Source organism: Nerophis ophidion, linkage group LG06, assembly GCF_033978795.1.
Source record: "Nerophis ophidion isolate RoL-2023_Sa linkage group LG06, RoL_Noph_v1.0, whole genome shotgun sequence".
Lineage (NCBI taxonomy): Eukaryota > Metazoa > Chordata > Actinopteri > Syngnathiformes > Syngnathidae > Nerophis > Nerophis ophidion.
Window position 1 is genome coordinate 32523033 of NC_084616.1, and position 14551 is coordinate 32537583.

The 14551-nt window shown below is 39.9% G+C and overlaps 1 protein-coding gene across 4 annotated transcripts in view; it reads right to left on the reverse strand.

Moving 5' to 3' along the window:
* Window positions 1-2360: 2360 nt before the first annotated feature.
* Window positions 2361-14551, reverse strand: part of wnk3 (WNK lysine deficient protein kinase 3) — a 109470-nt gene continuing 97279 nt past the window's right edge. For 3 of the 4 annotated variants that reach the window (XM_061903429.1, XM_061903428.1, XM_061903432.1), the window contains 8 exons: window positions 12065-13740; window positions 8979-9228; window positions 6551-6633; window positions 6133-6476; window positions 5468-5703; window positions 5292-5393; window positions 4989-5152; window positions 2361-3744 (listed from right to left, as the gene is read on the reverse strand). In XM_061903429.1, the coding sequence (XP_061759413.1) occupies window positions 3247-3744; window positions 4989-5152; window positions 5292-5393; window positions 5468-5703; window positions 6133-6476; window positions 6551-6633; window positions 8979-9228; window positions 12065-13740 (3353 nt within the window). In that variant the 3' untranslated portion in view covers window positions 2361-3246. The remainder of the gene's footprint in view (window positions 3745-4988; window positions 5153-5291; window positions 5394-5467; window positions 5704-6132; window positions 6477-6550; window positions 6634-8978; window positions 9229-12064; window positions 13741-14551) is intronic. The other variant, XM_061903430.1, reaches the window with a different exon arrangement.

The following is a 14551-nucleotide window of genomic DNA, read 5'->3' on the forward strand; positions in this document are numbered from 1 at the left end:
ATTTGCAGCCTGGACACGAAAAGGCATTGCCTCAGGCATGACCTCAGGGAACATGCTTTTTTAGCTGTACCAAATCATGATGAAGCGCATGTAGTATTTGCTGCAATGAAGTGGCTACTTGTCCTGGGTGTACGCCCCCTTCCGCGCGAATGCAGCTTAGATAGGCTCCAGCACCCTCCACAACCCCGAAAGGGACAAGCGGTAGGAAATGGATGGATGGATGTAGCACTTGGCTCCACTGTAACCAGGGTGGAAGACGAGGAATGACCGGTGTGTTGTTTCCTTTAATGTTAATAAGCTTACAATGTAATGTAGAGCAGTGGTCCCCAACCTTTTTGTAGCTGCGGACCGGTCAACGCTTGAAAATTTGTCCCATGGACCGGGGGAGGTTCATAGAGAAATACAATCACGTGTGCTTACGGACTGTATCCCTGCAGACTGTATTGATCTATATTGATATATAATGTATGTATTGTGTTTTTTTATGTTGATTTAATGATTTAAATAAAATATATATATATATATATTTTTAATTTCTTGTGCGGCCCGGTGATGTAGAGGTATAGTTGTAACAGTTTTCATAAACACATGATACTATTTATAGTCATGGAAGAGAGTGGAGGGGCGGCAAAATATTGGCTTCTTCCTAGGGGGGCGTAACAGAAAATATTTAAGAAGCACTGGTCTAACTGCAGCTGGGACTGCTCCGCGAGGCGACTCTAAAACCCGACCGCCTGTAGGGGAGGGATTCACAGCAGCACCCGCTCCTCGTAGAGGTCATTAATTGTGGAGGGGTGCATGTTTTCATGTCTCCAAAACATCCAAAAAAGTATGCTCCATTTGTCGCTCAAAGCTGTGTACAAAAAAAATCACCCAGAGGATTTGGAAAGTTGCCAGATTTAGCCACAAAGGAACCAAGTTGGCAACACTGCATATCAGATAAATTTCTGGTTCCTTATGACGGCATTTAGCCTTCTGGGTAATGTAGTATATAAACAGTGTTACTTACTAGTTTATATGTATTTATATACACATACATATATATATATATATATACATATATATATATATATATACATATATATATATACATATATATACATATATATATATATATATATACATATATATATATATATATACATATATATATATACATATATATACATATATATATATATATACATATATATATATATATACATATATATACATATATATACATATATATATATATACATATATATATATATATACATACATATATATATATACATATATATACATATATATATATATATACATACATATATATATATATATACATACATATATATATATATATACATACATATATATATATATATACATACATATATATATATATATATATATATATATATATATATATATATATATATATATATATATATATATATATATATATATATATATATATATATATATATATATATATATTTATATTTATCCAGGGTAAGACAAGAACAGATTCTCATTTGCAATGCTAACTGTGGAGAGAGATGTAGCCAGCGCTGCCTGCAGGAGCAAAGGTCACCGCCTCTGTCCATGGTGCTGAGGACAGAGCATCATCAGACGGGGGCGGGGCATGTGCTGACGGCGAGACACATCTGGCAGGTGATTAGATTTCACAGGTGGTACGTGTTAATCTAATCATATGTTGCCTTTAACAGTAAGTGACCGGAAGCAGAGACGGAGAGAGGATACGGACGTGACTGAAAAGTCACGTTCTGAGAGAGAAAACTTTTCGGAAAAACACATGTTAATTAAAAACCTTGTTAAAACCTGCACGCTAGGCTCCTGTGCCGTGTCTGACAATGGGACTGCAAGGAAGCAACTTCCACACTAACCTAGCAAACAGACAGCTTTTACAGGACGGAGATGCTTAAGTGTGATGATAATCTCTCATAGTCTCTCATTTGTCAACAAAAATTACCGCGAAAGATTGCTCTCAGCAGTTCACAAATGCTCATAACATGTGGGGAACACAAATGCGTGTTTAAGTGTAAAGCATTTTTGGGGGGTTTTTAAGCGTAAAATATACATGGAGAATGTCTAATTGTGAACGACAGAACAGACAAGATACCATAGCCCTTTTTGGTGTTTCGTTCTATAACTATGACTAATATACTCAGATATAAAACAGTAACAGTACAGTAATTTGACAACAAGCTCTGAGGATGTGTTTTACTGTCTACTTTTAAGTATGTGTGGAATAAAGTGAGTAAAACATCAATACAGTATTTGTTTTCCAATCTTTTTTGAAACCCTGTGTTTCTTGAGGTTTAAAGTTACAGGAACACTTACAGTATTGACACCAATTTCATAAAAACACAAGTTGATTCTTTGTTATTGAAAAAATAGCAGCTTGAAAACGATACAACTTTCTGAAAATGATGCCGCAAATTCATGTCTTTTAGGCCGTAACAATCACAAACAAAGATGGCGAAATCCTGGATGGACTGAATAATAATGGTGAGCTAATATTTTTTTCCCCCCACTGTGATAAAACAAAGGTAAGGCAATTGAGATAAAAAATAACTTGTTGAATTAAAAAAGCAGCAATTAGCACCTAAAGTAACATTTATAATGGTGTTATTGGAAGTGTACTGAGGTTGTTCATTTGGGTTATTTCGAGCAGGAGAAATCCTTCATCTTATGTTTTGGGAGCTGAAATGGAGTAAGTTGTTTTAATGCTTCTTCTTGGCCCGTCGAAGCAGCTTGTGCTGTGTTAAAAAGATCCTCAATGAGCTTCATCAATACAAAAATAGTTTATGACTAACAGACAATCCATTAGGATACATGCTGATCAATTCCAATGATCATTATTAATTGCACTTCTTAAATTGATAGTCCTTTCACCACGAGCGCTGACAAATTGAAACAAACGGAGAAGATATGAACACATCGCCAAAGCTCAGGTCTGGCGGTGATGTTCTGAAGAGCAAAAGTTTTTTGGGGATATGTAGTACAAATACTCAGGCACACAGACACAAACACACCGTACATACATACGTTAAAGAACTTGTACATCTCAAGACCCACACGGACCATTATTCACAAAACTCAGGTGCTGCGTTAAATGTTGCCGACATGCCAGAATCAATCATTTCTCACATATATTCCTTGCATTTTGTCATCCCCTTCTCCATGCCCACGCACGTCTAATACTTCTGTTGCGGCTTTGTATTTACCTCGAGATTAGTTTCATTTCTTTCCCAGAGGAAGAGCGGAGGTGGGGGGCGTTGGGTGATTTTTGGCACTGGAAGGTAGAGCAGCTTTAGAACAGGAAGATGAGGAGCAACAGGTCGACGATGAGGAGGAACAGGAGCAAACTGCACCCCCACTGATAACGCTGCTATCTGCGGGTGCGGCGGGACCACTGTCCGGCCGCACTGACGCGGCAGTGGGTGCCGGAGAAGTGGTCCTTTGGGAAGGCAGTGGTGGTTGGCTTTGAGGTGACGAGCTGGGCAGCTGTGTTGACTGTACGGGATGTTGCTGTAAGTGCTGCAAAGTCGTCTGCTGATGGTGTAAACCTGCCTGCATCTGTGGCACTTGAGCCGTGTGCGTTTGCAGCGGTTCGGAAAAGACAGACAGACTGCCCCCACCGGTGCTGTGCGGAGGGGCGGCCACCGGCAAGCTGGCAGCAGCTGGGGTTGCCTGTGGTTTTAGTGGTACTGATGGAAACCAACCCGGAGGAGCCACCTGTACAGGAAACAGTGATATTTTTACTACCTGCAGCTGGTGTAAAAAAGCAGGTATCATTCTTATATTATAGTTTATCCTGAGAAGGTTTTATATTTTCAACGTTGTTTTTAACACTAACACGTACCATGAATTGATTTACAAGTTGAAAAACTTAATCGGGTGTTACCATTTAGTAGTCAATTGTACGGAATATGTACTGTACTGTGCAATCTACTAATAAAAGTTTCAATCAATCAATCAATCAATCAAAACTGTGATTACTAGTGGAATTATTCATTAGTTATCGTGTTAAGCAATGTCAACTAAGAGTTATCTGAGAGCCAGATGCAGTCATCAAAAGAGCCACAGGTTCCCTACCCCTGGCCTAGAGCCTTCAGAATTAACAATGCAGGCGTCCGTGCACTGTAAGTGAATGGGGACATACAGGTGATAGACAGTTGCAATAGCCAATCAGATCACGAGTTGTTGTCAGTAAGGCCTTCTACATGGCCTCACGTTGAACATGACGTTTATGTGTCCTGTGATTGGATACTCATCGGAACAGTTAGCGGAGGAATTTGAGAAGACATACAGTTGATAGACAGTTGCGATAGCCAATCAGATCACATGTTGTTGACAGTCGCTGTTCCGTTACAACTCAAAGTTGTAAACTCTTGATGTTAATGTGTGTCATGCTTGTCATTTAATTAACATTGTTAGATGTGTATTTGTATTAGTTTCTTTGTATATATGTCTATAGTTTGTTATATGGTGTCTTCGTATATGCAGTATGTCTATGATCGGTTATTAGTTTATTCGTATATATGTCTATAGCTGGTTTTTAGTCTTTGTATATATGTCTATGATTGGGTATTAGTTTCACCGTATATATGTCAAAAAGTTGGTTATGAGGTGTCTTAGTATGTATGTCTATTATTGAATATTAGTTCCTTCATATATTAGTCTAGAGTTGGTTATGAGGTGTCTTTGTATATATGTCTGAATGGTTATGAGGTGTATTCGTATATATATGTGTATGATTGGTTATTAGTTTATTCGTATATATGTCCATGGCTGGTTATTACTGTCTTCGTATGAGTGTGAATTTCATTTACTTTATTTTCCATTGTTAATAAGTCTTTCAGAACTAAATGGCAGGTTTTCATGACTCCATTTTTTGGGGGCAACAATGTTTTGTAAAACAGATATTTAAAAAGAGTAAATGACAATTTGAAGTGCATGATGGTGTCCCTTTGTGGTACCTCAATCGGCTGGGTCCAGCCTTCCAACTCTTGCACCTGTTGAATCTGCTTGATCTGATTGAGAGAAGGCTTAGACAAGGTTTGGCTAATCGTCTCCTTTGTCCAGTTATCAACCAGTTTGTGCAGTTCGTCAGCGAATGTGCTTTTCCTTGTAGGGCTTAGATCTGGCAAACAAACAAATACAATCAGCTGTGTCCTTTTTGGCCACACAGAGCCTTACTGAAGCATAATCATCATTCTGTGTTCATGATAAAAGCATTTAAATAAGAATATCTTTAACCTGGAACAAACTTAAACTGGTACCTCTTTTAGTAGACAGTGAGGAGCGATGCTCTAAACTTAAATGAGGGGTAATTCCGCCTTGCTCATACTCAGAGCTTGAAAAAATACTGGACTGTTGGAATCCTGAACAAAAAGTACAAACAACAATTGCAAAACCAGAAGACAAGAACAAAAAGATAAATGTAAAATTACTTTACCAGCATGAGTGACTCCATTGTTGTCCATGTGAGAGTGAGGTCGGGGCCGCAGTTTAGTTTTAGCCGGCCTCAGCCTACGAGGAGAGAGGACGGGGGGTGCTGTGGGAAGAGCAGGTGTACGAGACAGGCAAGCAGGCAGACTTTGCCTCTGGTCTTTTTGTGAGCGCAGCTGTCTGCACAGTTCTTGGAGCTCTTGGTTCTGCTGGGCCTGAAGCGACACAACTTCCTTGATGTGCCTGGAGATGTCCAGAAATGTAATGCACATTGAAGGAATCTTTCTCCTGAGTACAATCGTTTCATTAAATAACACAAATTTTTTGTCATCTTATATACTTCTTTCACACAACAGACAATTAAACAATTTAATGTGCAATTCATTAGGTTATGGTTTCATGTGAAGACATCAAAAGTCAAACCCAAACCTTAATAAATCACACATTTGATCGTTTGTAGTGTAAAATATGTATATTAAATGACAAAATAAGACAACGCATATTTTATACACACTCATGCAAACTATTTGCACTGTTATACACATTCACATCACTTTGGCCCCAAATTGTGGGGTTGCAACTTATTCCGCCTTTGGTTACTTTGTTTTCTGAAATGTAAATTTGTTTCATGTAATGTCAAAGTGTTTTTTCACTTCTGGCCACCTTACTTACTTCTCTCTAAGCCTGTGCAGTTCTCTTCTCAAGTTGTCATCCTCCAACTCACTTTCATCATTTTCGTCGTCACTGCTGCCTACTGGGGAGTAGCTGTGCTCATGACATCGAGAAAGATGGACCGATCTCGGTGTCCTCTTGGTCTCATCTTTGTTAGCATCCTTTGGCCGAGACCGCCTCCTCTCCCTGATCACTACAGGAGGCACTGGGGAGCTGTCACTCTGGTTGTCTTCCTCCTGGGTCTCAGCCTTTGTAACAGAGAAGCGTCCGACTTTTCTGTGGGTGCTGCTGTGGACTGCTGATGTTGCATCTTTTGGGGGAGAGGATTGAGGCACTAGGGTCACCTGTTGAAAGCAGACATATTAGTCGTGTGTTCCTTGTCCAGACTGTCACACATTATTACGGTCATTCCTCTTACTTGAAATCGTCCTCTGCGTGACTGTGATGGATGTAGGGTCACCTCTTCCTCCTCTTTGACCGACTGACTGATGGATCGTCCCTCTAATAACAAGACGGGTGCAAACAAAAAGGGGCGACGGGGAGTCAGAGACACACGCACAGAAACATAAATGTGCAGAACACACATAAAATGAGGCAAACATCCAGAAACCACACACAGAGAAAACAAGTCCATAAAAGACGACATACAAATGCACACGGACAAACATGGAACAGAATTATAAATTTGTGTTAAAATCCATCCACCGAGAGATTTGCTTATGAGTTGCATGCAGTTTTGTTGCTTTAGTATTTTTACAATTACCAAAAAGACTGTATTGTCAGTAAAATGTGAGTTACCATAATGCATTATTAAAAGCAATACTATAAAACTAAAAACAGATTTGTCCTCTAAACATTATCCAAAGTCTTACTCCAACCATCATCCCATCTCACTCTATGTGTACGTGTAAACAGAAAACTATAAGAAACCAATGGCGAGCCAACAGCAGAATATGCAGCCCCTAAAATAAGACATATAGGGATGTAACGATTACCGTTATGATAAACTGCAGTAAAATTCCTGACAGTATTATCCTTTCAAATTTAAATTATCGTGAACCCTTGATTGATTACCGCACTTTGAAAAACTTGGTGATACTGCTCAATTCCTGCAGAAACAGCTAGCGCGCTAATCTCTAGCCAGCTAAAATGCTAACATTGTGAGGATCACATGACAGTTTGGACTTTATTACTTTTTAAATTTTCTGTATCATTTCCTTACGGGCACTTTTATTTTGTTTTTTTCACTTCCTATTTTCTTCTGTCAATTGTCTGAGTGCTGGCTCCCTCACCTGTCCTCCTGGTTGCCAATCAGGATGTTTTGTTTTTTTGTGTGAGCCCTGTCCTCTAGACTGGGTAGATCGTTTTGCTTTGTAACTTCAGATGTTGCTTTGCATTTTTTGTTTCCTACGCCTGTTTGAGCTTTGAGAAATTCCTCTGCTGCACGTCTTTGTTTCTGTCATTAAATTAATTTTTACCTGCTGTCTCTGCATCCTGGGGTTACGACCAACACAACCCCAAGCCACAACATGACGAAACATGACAACAAAGATACGTTAACGTCTCACAAATAGCACTCATTTTGCCTTTATCATTAAGAAGCACTCTTACATTGTAACAAATGAAAACACATGAAGATAAACATATTTAAACATTCAAACACTGTAAAAACAATCAATAGATTTTACAGCAAAAAAAAATGTCAGCACAGCCGCCAGAAATTTACCGTAAAATTAACAGTGATTTTTTTTCTGCCAAATTACTACTGTCAACTGAAAAACTTGTATTGCGAATTGAAAAATGGTACCACTGAATTCTGGCAACTGCCAGTATTAACTGTAAAATCTACTGACTTTTTTCCAAACCGTAAATAAAGTAGTTTTTTAAGAAGCCCTCACAATATCGTATGTTTTTGAGCCAATAAATGTATATTGTGCATTTTGCTTATGTGTCTATTTTTAATACAGCTTGGTTAAAAGATTCCAGTGTGCAGATAAGTACTTTTTGAGCGCATTCAACAGTACTGTGATGATAATAACCTTGATTGGAAATATTCATATCGTTACATCCCTAGTTGACATGTATATAGGCAACAAAAATCCATGCAGCATTGCAAAAATAAATGGCGTCATAAAAATGTAGTCTTAAGAAAAGCCATGCCATGTGCAACACAATTATTAGCCCAGAGTAGCATGCATTATATAGAACATATTTTGATCATACCCATAAGATACATATGCAGCATACAGTATAGCATGAAACAGCAGAGCTATGCTGTATATGCTGTGCATACAGCTTAGTAATTACGCATGGCTTGCGATAAATGGCGCTTTCTATACTGTGCCACTTGGCGGTGGTGAGCTGGGAGGGTAGCTGCTGGCCGTGCCTGTGGACTTGGGCCAGGGAGGGGTCATGTCAAATGAAGGGACATGTCCTGGCCACTGGCACGGCATGGAGGCAGATCAGCTTTGGGTAGCCAACCTCTTCCTATGCTCCCACACCCTCCTCTACAGTGTTCTCCACTGACCTCGCTCTCACTCGGGTGAGTAACCCATGCAAAAGGAAAGACTTCCAAAAAAATTAAAATTGAGCACAAACAATAATGTACACAAGAATGTTGACACTGATATTGAATTAGGATTATAAGCAGTAACAATATACAAAAAAGGTTACGTAAACACATAAACACTTCCTGAAAGTTAAGAAAGTTAATTTACTATGTAAACATTAGAAGTCGATATTAGATATTATACAATTGAAAACATCGCAATCATTCCCATTCACTCACTCACTCACTCACGCTTTCTTTCTCTCTCTCTCGCTAAAAATCCCTAAGAAGACGCTACCTTGCTGGACTCTGGGCTTCTTGAACAAGCTGGCGGAATGGCGCAGTTTGCATGCCCAGTTTTTGAATTTGCGAGTCCAGGATTTCTTGCTAACAGGATTTCTGATACTAGGACATGTCAGGTTTAGGCCAAAATATCCACCTCCTGCATTATGCTGCTGCGGTCCGTGCCCGAGGGGAATCAGTTGCTGACGGAGGGAGAGCTGCGATGCTTCTCCAGTGGTGCTGGTGTCAGAGTGTGGGGGAACAGCCTAAAACAGTTTTGGCAATCATGGAGTATAAGAAAGATAGAGTTTAGACAAACAGTTGGCTGCATGGGTGTAAATATTTTAAAGAAAAAAACACCCAACAATAAACATGTTGCAGTTTAAAAGAACACATTTAAAGGCCTACTGAAACCCACTACAACCGACCACGCAGTCTGATAGTTTATACATCAATGATGAAATCTTAACATTGCAACACATGCCAAACGCCCGGTTTAGTTTACTAAATTGCAATTTTAAATTTCCCGCGAAGTGTCCTGTTGAAAACGTCGCAAAATGATGACGCTTATTGTGACGCGTGCTTGTGACGTTATTGGTTGGAGCGGACATTTTATCCCAGCACCACTCATGGCTAAAAGTCGTCTGCTTTAATCGCATAGTTACACAGTATTTTGGACATCTGTGTTGCTGAATCTTTTGCAATTTGTTCAATTAATAATGGAGATTATACAGAAGAATGCTGTTGGTGGAAAGCGGTGGATTGCAGCTGCTTTTAGCAACTAAAACACAGCCGGTGTTTCTTTGTTTGTTGTGAAGCTTTACTATGGAACAGAGCAGTCAAGTGAACATGTTTCTCTAACACATGTCAACCGGCAGGTTTCGGTGAGAAAATGTTGGTAATAAGTCGGCTCTTACCGGAGACATTAGCGGAGCTTGCGTCCCCTTGCAGCTGTCAAAGAGGCAGCTGCGACTTTCTTGGCTCCTCCATGGCTTCCATCAGAGACACTGGCGGTCACCACACCCCTCCGACTTTCAGGTATGACTTTATAATCTCACTAAAACTAAAACACTAGTAACACAATAAGCAGATAAGGGATTTTCCAGAATTATCCTAGTAAACGTGTCTAATAACATCTGAATCGCTCCCACTGCCCTTGCCTTTTATTTTTCTTCCTAGTGTTTCACTCTAACTTTCCTCATCCACAATTTTTTCAGCCTCGCTCAAATGAATGGGGAAATCATCGCTCTTGCTGCAGGAGGTTATGATTATAAACAATGTGAGGATGTGAGGAGCCCTACAACCCGTGATGTCACGCGCACATCGTCTGCTACTTCCGGTACAGGCAAGGCTTTTTTATTAGCAACCAAAAGTTGCAAACTTTATCGTCGATGTTCTCTACTAAATCCTTTCAGCAAAACTATGGCAATATCGCAAAATGATCAAGTATGACACATAGAATGGACCTGCTATCCCCGTTTAAATAAGAAAATCTCATTTCAGTAGGCCTTTAAAGTGAACGGGTGGAAGTAAAAGAAATAATATAACTTGATCACATAGGGTATTTCCTCATATAGGGGCCAGAACTGGTTATTTACTTAGTTGCAGAGGATATCGGTTTTCTTTTGGAGTACCCCAGTTTTTGTTTGTTCAACAAAGACCAATTGTACAAAAACCAAGGCAATGTTTCCCATCAGAAGTTGAACAAATCCAATGAATCCGTTCCAGACACTCCAGCATTTGAACACAAAACACATTTTATTGAGGATATATATTAACGGGGCTGAAAATTGTTTTGATTCACATTCAAATCGCAATTCTTATTTATTCCAACTCTAAATCGATTCATCATTTTCAAAAATCGATTAAAAAAAAGTATATTATTGTGAATTTTTTTTAAAGTGGACCTATGATGATTCTAATTTACATTTAAAACACTTCTTTGTGAAAAGAAACATAAAAAATCGCATGCAAGCTCACACCAAAATGCATTAACCTTATTATTTGACGCTTATATCTAACATTTATAAGCAAGAAAATACAAAATTAATCATAGATTTATTTTAAGAATACACTTTTAGAAATACTTTAATTAGGCCATAAAGTACTATCTATCTATATGCGGGCTTAACCACTGCGGCTATACGTCATTTGTCAGCAGTCAAGAGGAACTTTTGTAACCCGCAACCTGTTTGGAAGGTTTTATCATAATTTTCACACCAAAGAATATATTGCGAGAATCGACTTGAACCGAGAAGAGTGTTAAATCGACAACCAATTCAGAATCGAATTGTCACCCCAAGATTTAGAATGGAATCGGGATTTCCGTAAGATTCACATCCTTAAAAATTCAAGTTTTACGTGCAGAAAACAATGCAGTATCTATATTAACGACAAATTATCACTTTTACTTTCATTGAAGACTGTTGTTGACAAAGACGGCAAAGGAAGATGGAACGACAGAACAGACGCCACTTCCATATTTTGCTATGTGTTCCTAATTGACTTTAATACGGATTCTCACCTTCTTCATCAAAGTGCTGGTCGTTGTGTTTAACCCAATGACGCTCGGAAGACACGCGTGGCCACGGGACTTAACTGTACGTCACAACACATCACACTTATGTGACTCTGCAGCACAAAGCAGTATGCCGCAACTCACGACTTGATTTGGCCCAAAGTATGCTTTTTTTTTGCAGCTGTACGCCATTATAAAAATCACAAAGACTGAGTCACTACCACCTGGGTGATTTGTTTGAGCAATTGATTTTGCTATATGATACGTGGGCAGATGGACTATTTTTTTTAAATATTTGGACGCTTAATGATTCAGACAGTATACAAAAAATTTTGCAAGCTTTTGGTTTCTGTTACTGTATGAAAACACCTGCACTGCAACAACTGATTTCTCCATAGTGGGATAAATAAAAGTCGAATTATATTACTAATTACAACGTAGTTTCAAACTGGATAAATAGTAAGAACCTGAGGAAGACTGGACAAAGGTCAGCATCGGCATTGATGTAAGTAAAGTAAAGGCAGGCTGCTATTTGAGGAAATACTTCAGATTTACTCAAACCCTGATTGGTGTTGGTCACTCACGAGGATGGTTGGTTCGCCTGGCACGGGAGGGTGCTGGGCCCCGGCAGAGACATGCTGACCGACAGGGGGAAAAGAGATGGGGGGAAGTGTGTTGTTGGAGGTGTACAAGTGAGCTGGGCCAGGTTGCTGCTCCAGTAAGTCCTGCTGTGCTAAGTTGAGCACTTCTGAGGAGGCTTCCTCTGCTATCCCAAAACTCTCTGGCTCAGGGGTGGTGGAGGAAGAACGGGAGGTGGTAGAGGAGGTAGTGGAGGATGAGGACTGGGGAGACGTATCTGAGATAGAGGCAGGTTGGAGGAAAGATAATGGCAGCAGCTCAGATGACTCATCTCCACCTGCAGATGTGGAGGCAGTTGATGCTGATGCCGGGGCGGATGCGGCTACCCCGGCTTGAGCCGTCCCGCTGCTGTGCTCTTGATACAACAAGTTCCTTAGCTTTTCATCCAGCGTCTTTATCCGATTGTCACCAAATTCTATTTTAGGGGGACCTTCGCTGTCTGATTCGGCCACAGAAGACGGTTGAGCAGGGGACGGGCTGAGCGTGAGGGAGAGTGGAGGGAAAGAGGCTTCGGTAGATCCCAAATGAAGAGGTGGCAAAGAAGAGTCTGAGGAAGGGTGACCTGACACAGGGCAGCTGCCCGTTTCCTCTAGGACATTTATCTCTTCTGTGGACACCTCTGACTCTGATAGCTGTAAAGAGGATTGTTTGGGAAGTGGATGTTGTTTATGAGGCATGTCTCTTACCACTTCCTGTTGCTCTGGGTTTTGTGTCTGACAGTGCTGTTGTGACACATGGGCAGGTATCGGGGTTTGTTGTAGAAGTAGAACATGCTGCTGCGCCATGTTGTTATCATTTTGTTGTGCCTGAAGAAACTGTTGACTCGCTGGCGGGGGCAACATTTGGCTTGGATCCGAAATAAAGGCAGGGCTGCCCATGTACAGCGGTTGTTGCTGCTGTTGCATTATTTCCTGCTGCTGCATGTCTACTGTTTGCTGCATGTTTAATTGTTGCTGTTGTACAGGCACAGTAGCAGCTTGCTTTTGTATCTGACACTGCTGCAGCACCTGTGGAGAACTCTGAGATGTTTGTTGATGCACTTTCTGAATTTGCTCTTGGTACAATTGATCTTGTATCTGCTGCTGTGGTGGTTTTGCCTGTAGATTACGGGTGGCCTGTTGCCCCAGATGCAATGCTTGCGATTGTTTTTGTCCTACCACAGCCTGCTGTTGTACCGGTTCAAGCTGTGGGTTTTGTACAGCTGATTTGGCTCCATGTGCTTGCGTCTGCTGCAGATGCTCCAAATCAATGTGGCTTACTGTTGCATCTGTCTGAATAGTAGAGGCTGGTAGAGGCCCAGCCATAGCAGCAGGGGACATTCTGGGAAATGTGGAAATGTTGGGAGCACCAGATGTCGCTGTGGATAACGGAGCACTGAGCCTTTGGTCAGCAGAAGTTGAGGTGAGGATGGGCACTTCAAGACCACTTGAAATGTTTTGAGGGGTGGGGGGTTCAAGAGATGAGGCTGGTGCAGAAATGCTTTGAGATACAGTTGCATAAGGAGTCTGCGTAGTAGTGGGGGCAATGGAGACAGTGGTTAAGGCAGTGGAGACGACGGGTAAAGTTGGGTAAGGAGAGGAGGACATCCCACAGGATTCTTGACTCTGAGATTCTTCCTTTTCTATGAAGCAGAAAGAAACACACAAGTTAGTAAACATATAGCATTTTTATTGCTTTTCAATGCCACTTTAAACAAATGCTTGTATATATATATATATATATATATATATATATATATATATATACACACAAACATACAGTTTATATATATATGCACACATACATATGTGTATGTACTGTATATACTGTATATGTGTTTGTATATATATCACATATATACATACACACACACACACACACATTATATATATATATATATATATATATATATATATATATATATATATATATACACAGTACATACGCATATGTACTGTATATACATTGTAGCTGAGATAGGCACCAGCGGGCCCCGTGACCCCAAAGGGAATAAGCGGTAGAAAATTGATGGATATACATACAAACATGTACAGTATATACAGTACATACAACTAAGTGTGTGTGTGGTGCATATGTGCTTGTATATGTACAGTATGTGCATATGTATGATTGTACAGTGAATGTGCTTGTGGATGTATGTACCCTGAGTGTGTATGTATATATATTGTATTTGTGTATGTATGTGGGAGCGTAGGTGCCTATGTATGTGCTTGAGTACCTCTGTGTGCGCGTATGTATGTATCAATGAATGAATATATGTATGTATGTATTAATGAATGAATATATGTATGTATGTATTAATGAATGAATATATGTATGTGTGTATAGACGTGCTCTGTTATTTTTGAGGACATTCTTTAAAAAAGCTAGACAAAGATCATCTCTAAGACAGAACTCCAGTGTTTTTAAGAAAACACTGGAATGTTTTGAAA